General features: G+C 40.1%; 1 protein-coding gene across 15 annotated transcripts in view; it reads right to left on the bottom strand.

The window, feature by feature from the left end:
- gramd1bb (GRAM domain containing 1Bb) overlaps positions 1-13,075 on the bottom strand; it is a 146,851-nt gene that overhangs the window by 83,386 nt on the left and 50,390 nt on the right. For 8 of the 15 annotated variants that reach the window (XM_074641527.1, XM_074641529.1, XM_074641535.1 and 5 more), the window contains exon 2: positions 2,437-3,645. The exons of the other annotated variants lie outside the window; for them this stretch is intronic. In XM_074641527.1, coding sequence (XP_074497628.1) covers positions 2,437-2,846 — 410 coding nt within the window. In that variant the 5' untranslated portion in view covers positions 2,847-3,645. The remainder of the gene's footprint in view (positions 1-2,436; positions 3,646-13,075) is intronic. 15 annotated transcript variants of the gene reach the window in all.

The raw sequence follows: 13,075 nt of genomic DNA, 5'->3' as shown, positions 1-13,075 counted from the left end.
GTCAGATTATCTTTGTGGAGTTCTCCATATATGTTCTTAACATTTGTAGGGTTTGATTGAAACCTTAAGTTTATGGCATAGTATATCCATTTCTGTCTCACTTTGTGTCTTTCCCTGAAGTTAATTACACTCAACTAAAAATATTGCATGATTATTAATGGCCTGATTTTCATATGCCAAGGAAGAACCCATTAAATGTTGGAGCGGATTCGAATCATGGGGTGAATACAAAAATTATTTTTCACTTACGTTAAAGTTGAGATGAAATGAAAAATGACAGTTTTTAGCCCTTTTAGATCACATCGACGGTCTAATGGCACGTTTCCACAAAGCAGTCCAGTTCAGTTCAGTTTATTACACATTAGAACCGTTATTTTTAATTTCCATTAGCAAAATGGAAATTGGTCGAGGTTCCCAGCAAGCTGAGTCAATACTAAAAGTTGGAGTTAAAACACTGCAGATCACTGATTTGTCAGAGAGATTCGTCACTAGCGGGACATGAGACAACCTGCACAATAGCGTTCGCTATTTTTAATTCATTTGACCCAGATTTTTTTTTAAAATGCCAGGTCGCAAAACTACACCGCACACCACATTGTAAAATTGACGAAGTGCAGACGTTTCTCTGTTTGGTTGCCGTTGAAATGATTCAGCGAGTGTCCCGTTGAAGGTGATGTCACAGCAGTTTCATGCGCCAATACGGCGATCAGCTGCGAATCCCACCTAAACTGAGGGGGTACTATCTGCAGTGGAAACAAAGCTAGAGAGGACCTTGTACCAAAAGTGAGTCAAGTCGAGTCTAGCAGAGCCATACTATACAGTGGAAACACTGTTATATATATATATATATTGTACACCAATGTAACAATATATGCTTTTTTTTTTTAACAAAAAAAATTTGAATTTCTTTGTATTTTTATATAAAATCCAATCATCTTTTCTTCCTGTAAAACAAAATATTACGCGTGCTTACATAATTTAGAACCAACCAATTTCAACCAATAATATCATGACATTCATCAATCAATCTGCAACTTTTAGCGACAAGGGCAGTCCTCAGTCGCTCCGTATTCTAAGTCCACTCACTTTTTAGAGGTCCAATCAAATGCTAAGGATTGGCATTGATGGAGATCTGCGCTCTTCGAGTGCCCTTCTAGTTTAACATGTTTTAATGAGGAAAGTCACTTTAATTAAATTGAAATAGTTAAACTACTTTGAAGGGGTCGATTAACTTTCTTGACCCTATGACCTTTCCTCTAATACCACCATCACATACTCTATCTCAGGTGTCTGTATATCTCACAACCATGCATCTATCTATTGATTTTGTAAACCCCTCGACCTTTCCTCTAGTAATGCTGTCAGGCAGGCCAACCTTTACGTTTCAGATCACCCTACAGTATCTCCTGAGCCCTTTGTTTTAAACACACAATATCTAGTGTGTATATTTATGCTCCCAAGAGGAAACAAGCTGTTAACCTTGGTGACCCCTGGGCAGAGGTCTGCATTGTGCTGAGCCCATTCTTGGAGTGTAACAATCTTTGCCATTAATAATCATTCTTGCAGCTCAAATGTGTGGTCTAAACATTTCTTGTAAGTGTAACCTAAACTTAAGTTGAGCCCTCTAACCTTCACAATGCTCACATGCGTTGATCTCACATTCCCTGATCTATGTGTAAACAAAAGAGCAGAGCCTAACATCAATTAGAACACGAGAATGAAGCCCGCTTTCATTTATAAACTGATTAGCTGGTCTTTTAAGGTCAGGAAAAGATCTACATTTCGCCTTCTTAAAACTGGTGTCATGTGTCATTTGGGATTTTCTGCAAGGAGGCTGTTTTCCTGTACTTCAACCTGGTCACACTACACTTACTGCAAAACAGCAGAGTCATCAAAAGAACACGTTACAACACCACAGACCGGACAGAAGATGTAGGGGAATGCGTGCTACTAAAAGATCACTGTTGAAGTGTTACAACAGTTTTACAAAGAGATAGGGCTCAGGGTAACTTTAATCCATCTAAATGTATATACAAGTCCACAGAAGGGATGACATTTGCAGTGCTACTTTTAATATCTTTTTTAAAGTTTTAAAATGTTCCGCTTCAGACTGAACGCAACAATCTTTATAAAAGCACCTGAAAGATCAACACTGTAACTACCTCTTGTATAAAACTGTGGTTGGTTATTAAGCTGCAATCTGTTGATAAAGCACCAATCTCTGAAAGGTGAAAAGAAACCTCAAGCTACACAGTTTAAAGGTTCAATCTTCTAAAATACCCGAGTTGACATGACAACAACTTAACTCTCTTTCAGTTAGTGATACAACACATTAGTGCAGGTAGCAGGGAGCCTTGAAGCAGCATGGACGTATTAGGGAGGATGTGGGGAGAAGAGGGGAACGAGGAGAGGTGAGTAGGGAGGGCCCATACCAACCTGCTCTCACTGGCTTGCTCCTTCTTCTGTCGAACCTTCAGCCACTTCCGCAGCAGGAAACGCTTGCGTCGCGGCGAGGCACTGGGCGTGGAGCAGCTCGACCAGGTAGAGTGGGCGTCTTCGTCGCTGGACGGCGTGATCTCAATGGAAGGCAGCTGGAGGTACTCCTTGGAGCCGGAGCGCGATCGGGCCGTGAGGTGCCCGACGGTCAGCCGTCCCCTATCCATCTCTCTCTCGCTGGGCACGTTCCTCATGCGCCGCATCTTGAAGCGCTTGCGTCGGAGCGTCGGGGTCGAAGAGCTGGATCGCATGGAGCCATCTGACACTGCGTTGCGTCCTCCGTCCGAGTACGCCGGAGCATCGTTTGGGACGCTCACCTGGACCGAAGGGGGTCTAAGAGTGTCACCCATGGTCCTGACTAGCTTTTTTAAAGTGCAAATACAACACTTAAAGCACTTCTTTTTTTGAGATCCCTGGTTACAAGTGCAGTTCTGCAGCTTGCAGGACTATAAGCTACAGAAAAGTTGAGGTGTAGTGCTGAACAGATGAGGCACAATTTAGATCCTTGACAATCTTTGGTGGACCTCAAACAGCCCTCTCATTGATTGATTATTTTAAAGCCCTCTCCACACGTCAGCCAATGGAATGAAAGACTGGCTGAGAAGTCCTGATAGCAGATATCTCGGGCCTGACAAAGTCCGTCTGCTGCTCCTCAGCTGCTGGTTGATATGCATCAGCTCAGTGGCTGGCTGACAGACTGAAGAGCAGTCTTGTGGCAGTAAAGTCAGTCTCTCAGGCTGGGGAGGAGAGGGCTGGATTAGATAACAAAGGGGGCTTCTGTTCTGAGAGCAGCAGATGAAACATGTATAAGGTCTGTCAGGGAGTGTAACACAAGTCCTTTGCTGGTCCTCCCCAGGGACTGGCAGGCCAAGTTACACACACATCTCATTGGCTATGCTACTGTCCTAAGCTGCCAAAACGGTTACCTCAGCTGCTAATTGCTAATGCTAAAGAGTAAGGCACCAACTGTTAGCCCTTGAATGCTGGTGCTGATGTTGTGTGAAGGCTGGGAGGTCGTTTGTTGTCACTTTGTGCTCATTTTAAAGCTGCTGCAGCAGAGGAAGACGCTGTCGGCCCGGGCTGTGCCCATGCTGGAGGGTGAGGTCTGTCTTGTGTCCCCGTGTGTCGCCGTCTCCACGCAGTTAATGCCTACAGGTTAGAGGGAGGTGATAGGACTGCAAGGTACAAGGCAAGGCTGAGGGTGATGATGAATAAGTTAAGCAGCCACACACACACACACACACAAATACACACACACACAGATAATCAAAAAGGCAGGCATAGTGTACAGGAACACACACAGGCAGATACCATGATAACCAATCACAGGAAACAGGCAGCACTTCTGATGCGATGCACAAACAAACTCACACATGACCAAATTCAGATCTACTAACCATACAGTGCCGATTCACCACCATGCACCAGCCCAAGTTTCTCAATCCCTAACACCTTTCTTCCCTAAAAATGACGTTAAGTGTATCACAGACCTTTAAACATTCTGTCAATTTCCACAATCAAAATCAGAGATAACAGATAACCTCTATCTATCACAGCCACTGGACACAATAGAGATCTAAATGGTAGCCAACTGCTTCATAGGTTAAAGGGCATCCACAAACGTGATAAGAGCATGCCACAGTGTGGGCAACAGAAAACAAAAGAAACCCTCTCACCAGATGTTTGACCTTGGCTGAGGAGCCAATGTGCCAGCTGCCCGTTTAATAAGAAACACTTGAGTTTCCCTGAATGTGGGCCAAGTTGAAACCTGTCAGTTTTGCAGAAGCAACTTTCAAGGAAACCGAAGAAAAACTAAAATAAATTGGGGCAAACCATCACAAAGGAAGCCGTCAGAGTTGAGTGGGAGCCTTGTGGGAGATCCGGATCACAATACAGCAGACAAAAAGTCAATAGTAAACACCACCATCTGCGTTCTTCTCCTATGTAGCCTACGCTATTAGAATCACTGGAATAATTGCTCTGCACATATGGTTTCTCAGCTGGGCATCTATGAGGTGAGAAACAAATAGCAGGGGGAACTGTTATGTGCCTACTGAAATAGAAGAGAGAGCACACACTGTTTGCACAGAAACACTATATAACCGAACAGTACCACTTACTACTACTACTACTAATAATGATGATAATGATAATGAAGAATAATTGTAATCTGTCTCCTAGTTAAATTAATCAATTAAAGCTAGTGAATAAAATGTCTATAATGTTTATTTAAGGTAAGTTTAAAACTCTGGCCAAGAGGTTACTCAGGATGTTCCAGTGTCAAAGAGCCCTTACAGAAGAGGCAATAGCTTTGCTGTAGACGCTGGTATAGATCAGTCAAAGACTGGGTCGGTACCCACAGGTGGGTCGCAGAAGATTTTATTAGGGTCACCAAATAAATTTACAGAATTTCTTCCAGTCTTTTATTTACCATTTATATCTGCAGTACACCTTTAAGCCACATGAGGGAGCCTGAATGTTCGTATTGATCTAATAATTGTAGCCTATTTATAACACTGAATCTAATATGAAAAGCTAGTGTATATTCGGTTTGTTTTACAGATGAGAGGAAAAAAAAACAGCCTGTTTACTCCACATAAATGCATTTATTTGGACTCAATTATATAGTATTCAACATGTAAGGCTGGGCAATATATCAATATTATATCAATATCGTGAAATGAGACTAGATATCATCCTAGATTTTGGATGTTGTAATATTGTGACATAAGTTTTGTCTTTTCCTGGTTTTCAAGGCTGCATTACGGTAAAGTGAACTGTTCTAGCTGTTCTATTTTTTGGCTTTGACACTTAGTCATTATATCCACATTACTGATGGTGTAAATATTTTGTGAAAGCACTAATGGTAAATCTCACAATATCGTTGCAATATCAATATCGAGGTATTTGGTCAAAAACATAGTGAGATTTGATTTTCTCCATATCTCCCAGCCTTATCTACATGTGTATATGTTTTCAGTAACACATGCATGAAATGAAGTTGTGATTTATCAAACATTGATTTCTTTGAAATGGCTGGTTTACCTATTCAAGATAATATAAACTGATGCAGAAGTGGTGGTAAAAATGGTCAAGAACGTTCATTTATGCAGAAATTCGCCCTTCTCACAGTTTATAGATAAGGCCTATTGTGAATTGGGTCCCGATGGTTTGGCATTTTTAAAAAGTGGGTTCCCTGAAAAAAGTTTGGGAAACACTGTTATAGACCATTTCACACTGGAGATAGACATTAACCCAGTCTGTTGCCTAGCAATTTAATTCTGCTGACAGAACAGTTTATAGATTTAAGAGATCAGAAATGTGGATTGTGTGTAACTGATTTGGAATCTGAACGAGCGTTGTCTCTACTGTTAATCTACGCTTGGTTGCTGTTCTGGCTCAGAGAGAAAGTCAACCATGCAATAATCTAGCCTAGAGCGATTTGAAGTATGAAAAAGCCTTTTCTTAAATAGGACAAGTGAGAATGGGATCTGATCTTAGAGTTGATCCAAAAGACTTAATAGAAGTGGGATTGGACGACTCCACTACAGAAGATAGGCTACTGTAAGGCCGAGACAAAAAACGACTCCAAAGTTTCTGGCAGAGGGTTTTTTTATGGAACAGCCAAGCAGTTTAAGAGATTATAGAACTCATATCTTGCATCCTCAAACTTGGACTTTTAAAATAGATTTGGAGGACTGCTGAAATACAATAAGACAAAAATAACTTTCATCAATTTTGTGTGTTCAGAAGAAAGAAACTGAGTGTCATAAGATGTAATACAACATTTATCATACAGTATGACTGTGGTCAACAGACAGATAACTATAATTAGCATAGCAATGTAATGTTATGTCAACAAATACAGTGACCTTAGAACATAAATGCAAAACAAGTCTAGAGAGAGCTAAGTACACAAACATGTTTCCATTTAAAAAGCAGGATAATAACCATTCAGACCATGTAACACCGAGCCACTGCATCAGTCTGTTCATCAGTTGTGTCAAAGGCTGTATTGAGGTCAACAAGCACCAACACTGTATACTGACCTTAATGTGCAGCAATCAGTGGAGATATATGGAGCATTGTAGAAACCAATGAAGCATGATTGAGACTGCTTAACTACTGCTGGAAATTGCAAGGAGACTTTTTCTACTTTCTTACTTTGAAAATAAAGGTCATTTGGAGACGGGCCTATATTTATCCCAGTAATAACCATGTACTTGTCAGATAAATGGCTTGAACTAGAATCAGCTATGTGGGGCACATTATTCCTACCACTCAGTTTGAGGCTCTATAGATAAAACTGTAAATGCAAACATTGCTATCAGTGTAATAGAGACAGCCAGACAAATATTAAGGGTTCCATTTGGATTTCGCCAGCACGGATTCATTTGCAAATATTTGCCTTAAAGCAATTGGACTGTTTAAAGGTCAGCGCTGAAAAAAGGCAGTGCACAAATTCCCCATTCTTGATGACAAATCTCTCAGATTCTTAGGTAAGAAAGGGATTTCTTGTTTTTATTGCACTCAGTGCAGGAACAAAACATTTTTTTCACAATTTTAAATTACAAAGGGTCGGAAACTTAAAGGAACAGGTGTGTAACATTGAAGGGGATCTGTTGGCAGAAATGGAATATAATGACAATAAGTGTGTTTTCTTTAGTGTATAATCACCTGAAAATATGAATCATTGTCTTTTTGTTAACTTAGAATGAGCGGTTTATATCTACATATGGAGCGGGTCCTCTTCACGGAGCCGGCCTCCATGTTTCTACAGAAACGCAGAACGGACAAACTAAACACCGGCTCTAGATAGGGCCATTCACATCTTCACGTTTTTCGCTTCGGCCACCGTAGTTCTCCTACACGCTCGGCGCACAGGAGAAGATTCAGTTGGTTGCAATCTGTAACCTCACTGCTAGATGCCGCCAGATCCTACACACTGCACCTTTAAGGTCGAAAACTTTAAGCAGTTAAACTACATGTTTGACCAGGTTCCTACTTGACATGTCTGCATATTATGATATTCTGCAATAATAACAAATGTCAACATTTTATACTTTAATTTTTATTAATAAAAAAAAGAGTCAGATTCAATAAAATAGACTCTGAGCTTCAACAATCCATGTAGTTGACAAAATGAAACCGCTATTAGAACCCAACCATACTATAATATTTTCTCATGATGCATTTTCTAATAAAAAGATGCAACTGTGTCATTTCTAATGATGTCCTTGTATGTTACAAAAAGATAGAACAGATACATCATCAATAATAATGGGCTATACATTCACTCCCTGCATTATTAAACATGATGAACTCATTGTTTAGTATTCATTATGATAGGTGTCAATATAATTTATGCATATTCCACTGTGGCACAATTTATGTTCCAATAAACTTGTGCAACCTAGACCTCAGCGAATGCACAAAGACACACAACAAGAACACACACTGTGACCTGGAGGCTGAGTGTGGAGGTGGGGAAACATCATGCATTAATTAGGGCAAGACAACGTTTCCTCTTACAGTTTTCACACGTTCTAGTAGCCTCAGGTTGTACTTTGGTATCGTTGGGCTGAACTCAGACGAGCAGGTGATGTCATGGCTCAGCGTGTGGGCATGAGGCAGAGGATTTGGGTAAAGAGAGTTGTTTCAAGCCACTGCCATGATTTTTATGTGTTGATATTTTTTAGGTTAGTCATGTATTAGAAAAGAGAAACATTGTGAAACAGTGCTCTCTAGCTGGAGAGCGTGCTGATGCACCTGTGCAGTGAAAGTAAACTATAATAATAATATAAAAAAAATAGAGTGCACAGCAGGAAGGACCCTAATGGTCTAGCCATCTTGTGTCTCAGTGCCTTGTGCACTTTGCCACGTTAGCCGCGTCAACAGATGGACCCACCGCGGAGCGACTTTGCTGTCACAGCTGAGACAGAGATCACAGTTTTCCATCACCGTGATGGCTCCACAGCACACAACAACTATGTGATTGCTTGCCTTTCACGCGTCACTTCTGACCATCAAAGTTCAGCTCTCTCTATTGTTCCCTGCGTCTCTATTCTTAGCGCTGTGTCCCTGTCAGCACAATGTCAAAGACCGTGGGCCGATTACAGAGGCATGCTGTAGCTGATTAAACTAACACTCATGAGAATACATGTAGCATAAAATGTTCTGATCAGTCAAATGAATTCTGTGGAAGGGGACAAAGCATAGAGCAGGGTGGAAGTATGAACTATAACAACGTAACATCTTCACCAACCATGTATCCACCAGTATAGATACAGTATAAGAAAGGACAGGGTGTTTCCCAATGTATCCTAATACAATGGTTCCTTTGATAACGTATGCAAATGTAGTCCTCATTTTTGTGCATTTTCCTACTAATGTCCAGCAACGTTTCAATTTCCGGTCGTTATATGCATACAGTCTTTTCAAAATAAACTTCTGTCTCCACAGGAAACAACTTGGTTAGGGTTAGGCAACAAAACTATTTAGTTAGGCTTAGGAAAAGATCGTGGCTGTGTCCAAAATCAACTTTTTGACTCACTGGCCAAGGGGATTGGTAGATGAAAAAAAACAACCGGCCAAGCATATTTTTTTACCTGCCAAAATAATAAATTGTGTTTTTGTGTCACACATACATTTGTTTCAGTACATTTCATTGAGATAATACGGTATTATGTTGTATACAAACTTAGAGAAGAGACCAGAGCAAATATAATATATATAATACATATATAATTTAAATATATTGACAGTTTATTAATTCAAGCCAGAATACTAGGCTTGGGCGATATCTATTTTGTATACCTTCCTGACATTTCACCACATATAGGCTACCAGAGATGCAAAACAATGACTTGGTCCCACTTGGCGCTTGGCAGGTGTTAATTTCGGACCCTGGTTCGTGGTTTGTGTTAAAATAACTCCGGAAGTGGCGTTACTTAAGTACGGAAGTTACCTCACAAATAAGTCAATGTTTGGGTTAAAATAACTGCAGAAGTGGTGTAACGTAAATACGGAAGTTACGTACATTGGTGTACAAATAAAATCACGTTGACCTCTGTTTTCACATGGATACAAACACTGGTTTTGAAATGAGTCTTTGGTATTAATCACCAAATTAACATTCACATTAATTATGTTAATTCAACATTATTATGTGTTTTATGGTATTTATGTTGACGAATAAAAAAAACATACAAGACAGAATGCAAGAAACTGAGTTAAATAGATGTATGCGAGAACCCTTCATCGAACAAAACTTTTATTTTCAAATAACAGAGACAAATAACATGAAATAATATTTTCACATCAATTATTTATACTCTGCCTCTGCATAATGTGTTTTTCACTTGATGTTGTTGATGTGCCACGATGTGGAGTCCATACCAAACAACCTGCTCCCCATATTAAACCTGATCATTGAGCAATTACTCAATCATGTAGGAGTGCATCCTGCAACACAACAGGGTTGCAGTACGTTATTACGGTGGAGCTAGTAGAGTGATGGGAGAATATTACACGCACTGCGATGCTGTGATGAGATTATAAACCCTGGTCACGTAACAGGCTTCACTCCTTTTTAACCATTTCCCTTTTCCTGTGCTACTCTATAAATCCTAAAAGCACTACAGTCACACTGGCATCCGATTGCACACTGACTCTCTGTAAAGACGAATGAAAGAACGCACTGTACTGCAAATAAACTGCTATAAAGAAGTGGAGCCCGACCCAAGACGGTTATTTTCAGTCATTTATTACTTGCATATAAGTTCCATTAATAGCTACAAAGCTACAAAACACGCTAAAAGATTATCCCCCACAAGGTTTCTTCCCAAATTTTGGGGGTTTTCATTAGGCTTCATATACAAACTTTAACATACAGCCTCTTAAATTATGTATTCAGATGTGCCCAAAGTGCACCCTTCTTAATGAGAGCTGCCAGGCAATCCCATGTCCCGCAGTTTTCATCACAAAAAGGGCCGCCTCCTCTTCCTCTTTGGTTCACGTCTATAGAGACTTGCTGTACTGATCAAAACCCAAGCTTTCATCTCTTATTTAGACACCCTTCTAAAAATAGCCTTGTTACACTATGGAAACAGGCGCAGCTCTTTGGTGAAGTACAACACAGTATGTAGTGAAGACCCATATTAGCAGAATTGGAGTCACAACTGTGATGAAAGGGAGTTGAGACAAACTGAATCAACCGATTCCAAAAAAAATCAGACTGAATGAGTTCAGTTGGCTTCAAAATTATGGCATTTTAATTGAGGGTAGGCACTAGGGATTCAGCAATTGAATGGTGCTGATCAGAATTGGCCAAATCTGTTCTGAATAAATTTGAGATTTAAAAAAGGGCCATTCAGTTGCCAATCTTAGAAACCATCTGCAACCCACAAGCTAATTTTAAACCAATAAAAAGCTAAATCCTCGTCGGACGATAGCCAAATTCCCAGATTGTATTTCGGCCAATGCGTTCTGCCTCTTCTGCTCTCCACACAGACCGTTTACCTGCATTAAACCAAAGCCTGCTTGAACGTGATTGGTCAATACTACTGGGACTACAAACAGAAACCAGACTGCTTCCGATACCAAACTCTTCTTTATATGAATGCAGAATCTGTTTACAGAGATTATGCATTTGCAGAAAAATGCTTCATTTTATACCTCCATGTTCTTCACCATGTTTTCATTAGGCTGCATGTCACATCCTCACTGAAACATTCCCCATACAGTAGTTCACTAATTGGTAAATTGGCACGCATACCAGACGTTATCGATTCCCAGTGGATGATTTTCAAAGCAAAGTCAAAGTAAGATAAATAGTGCAAACTGAGGGTGAGGGAGACTCCAACAACGTCAAATGAGCCTGTAAAACAGCTCGTTATTATGAAATGAGTGACTAAAGAAGGAAAGGAATGTAGAGTGATATCTTATGGTAGTCAAACTTGGGAAATAACATAGACAACATGCGGGAAAGCAGCAACTTTTGCAGAGTTTGATCAGTATCAGCCCTAAACAATGCCATGATACTGTAAACAAAAAAGTCAAAGAGGAATCAAATTAGCTTCCATAAGTCCATAATGGCTGGATTCTGCATTCAAGGCACCAAACACTAAGCCAGTTTATGCATCTTAACCACATTCAACCTACATGACGGAAAGATTTGTCCGAATTAGGTCTGATTGGTTCTATTAGATTTCAGTTTTATGACCGTAATTAGGAGCCATTAAGTGATGGTAGTTAATGAAGTGGTGACAAGACACTCTATTTGGACCTGTCATGCTGTCCTGCCTCTCACATTTGGTGTTGCTAATATGAGTGATGCGTTTATGCAGCTGTGGGTTTCCATCTGGCTGCACTAATATTGTACAAGTGGCACAAAACTCTGCTCTCTTCTTTTTGGTTTAGAAGATGCTTTCAATTACATCCTTTTTAGACTTTAAGGTAATAGCAGCCCATGTTGTCAGAGCTTTTAAATGGGATTAAAACTTGTAAAATAAAACAAAAATCTGCTCCGGTTTCGCTTTTGGAGCTCCAGCAGATATAACAATCTTCTCCCATCTGACAGTGTGAGACTGTGCCAAAATTGGAGATCCGTGCTCACAACTTATCTTCACAGCTTAAACTTCTCATAGATGGCTAATTAACTCACAATCACGTGAACTGCACTGCACTGACAAGCTACTAACATTATTTTACAATATTAATGAATGAATGTATTCACTTCTCTTAGTCAGGTATTCCAAGTGATGGTTGAAGCCCTTTAAAAGCCTCTTTACTATAATGTGGAGTAGTGACAAATCAGTAAATATTGCAACAAGCTTTTACAGTGCCCTCTTTTTCAGTAACAACACTAAGATGAAAAAGGAGCCTTTGAGATGATTTCAGAAAAGTGTTTGTCAAATATCAATACCCAGGAAATTCATAGACCACACAGGATGCTCAACAGGAAAAAAGCTCTGCCCACAAAACCTACATATTCTCAGGAACTGATGTACTGAAACAAAAACAAAACCATAACCTATGGCACAGTCATTTCAATAGAAATATTTATCGGAACCGTTTATAATAATAACGAAAGTAATTATAGGTTGCAGGCCTAGATAATAAGTTTAGAATGTACTCTGAACTCTGAGATATCTATGATCATCATAATCAACAAGTGAAAACAACATGACTTTGAAGTGCATGTCCAAAAAACAACAAACCCCCCCCCCTTAAATCACACTGAAAAATCTCGTCCTTCACAATAATCTATAAAACTACTTTATTTACAGAACCACTGAGGTAAAAACAACTGCAAGCAACAGCGCTGTCTGTTCAGCAACTGCCATTTCCTGTGTGGTTAAGAAGCATTTTCTCAGGCCTGACAGCCACAAACAGCTGAGAGAAGAGGGGCTGTAGGAAACTGGGAGACATGAGACTGTGAGATGCATTCAAAGTGGTCTTATTCAGAGAGAGAGAGAGAAAGCTGGCCACAGGGACAGCCACGAACAGTTAAGAGAACAGACAGCTCTCGTTGGGAGCATGTTGCTGTTTTGGTGCGAGTCAGCTACGTACAGGCCTT

This window comes from Sebastes fasciatus, chromosome 7, assembly GCF_043250625.1.
Source record: "Sebastes fasciatus isolate fSebFas1 chromosome 7, fSebFas1.pri, whole genome shotgun sequence".
NCBI classification, from domain to species: Eukaryota; Metazoa; Chordata; class Actinopteri; order Perciformes; family Sebastidae; genus Sebastes; species Sebastes fasciatus.
The sequence above is the reverse complement of the archived record's forward strand: the minus strand, read 5'-3'. Positions and strand labels throughout refer to the sequence as shown.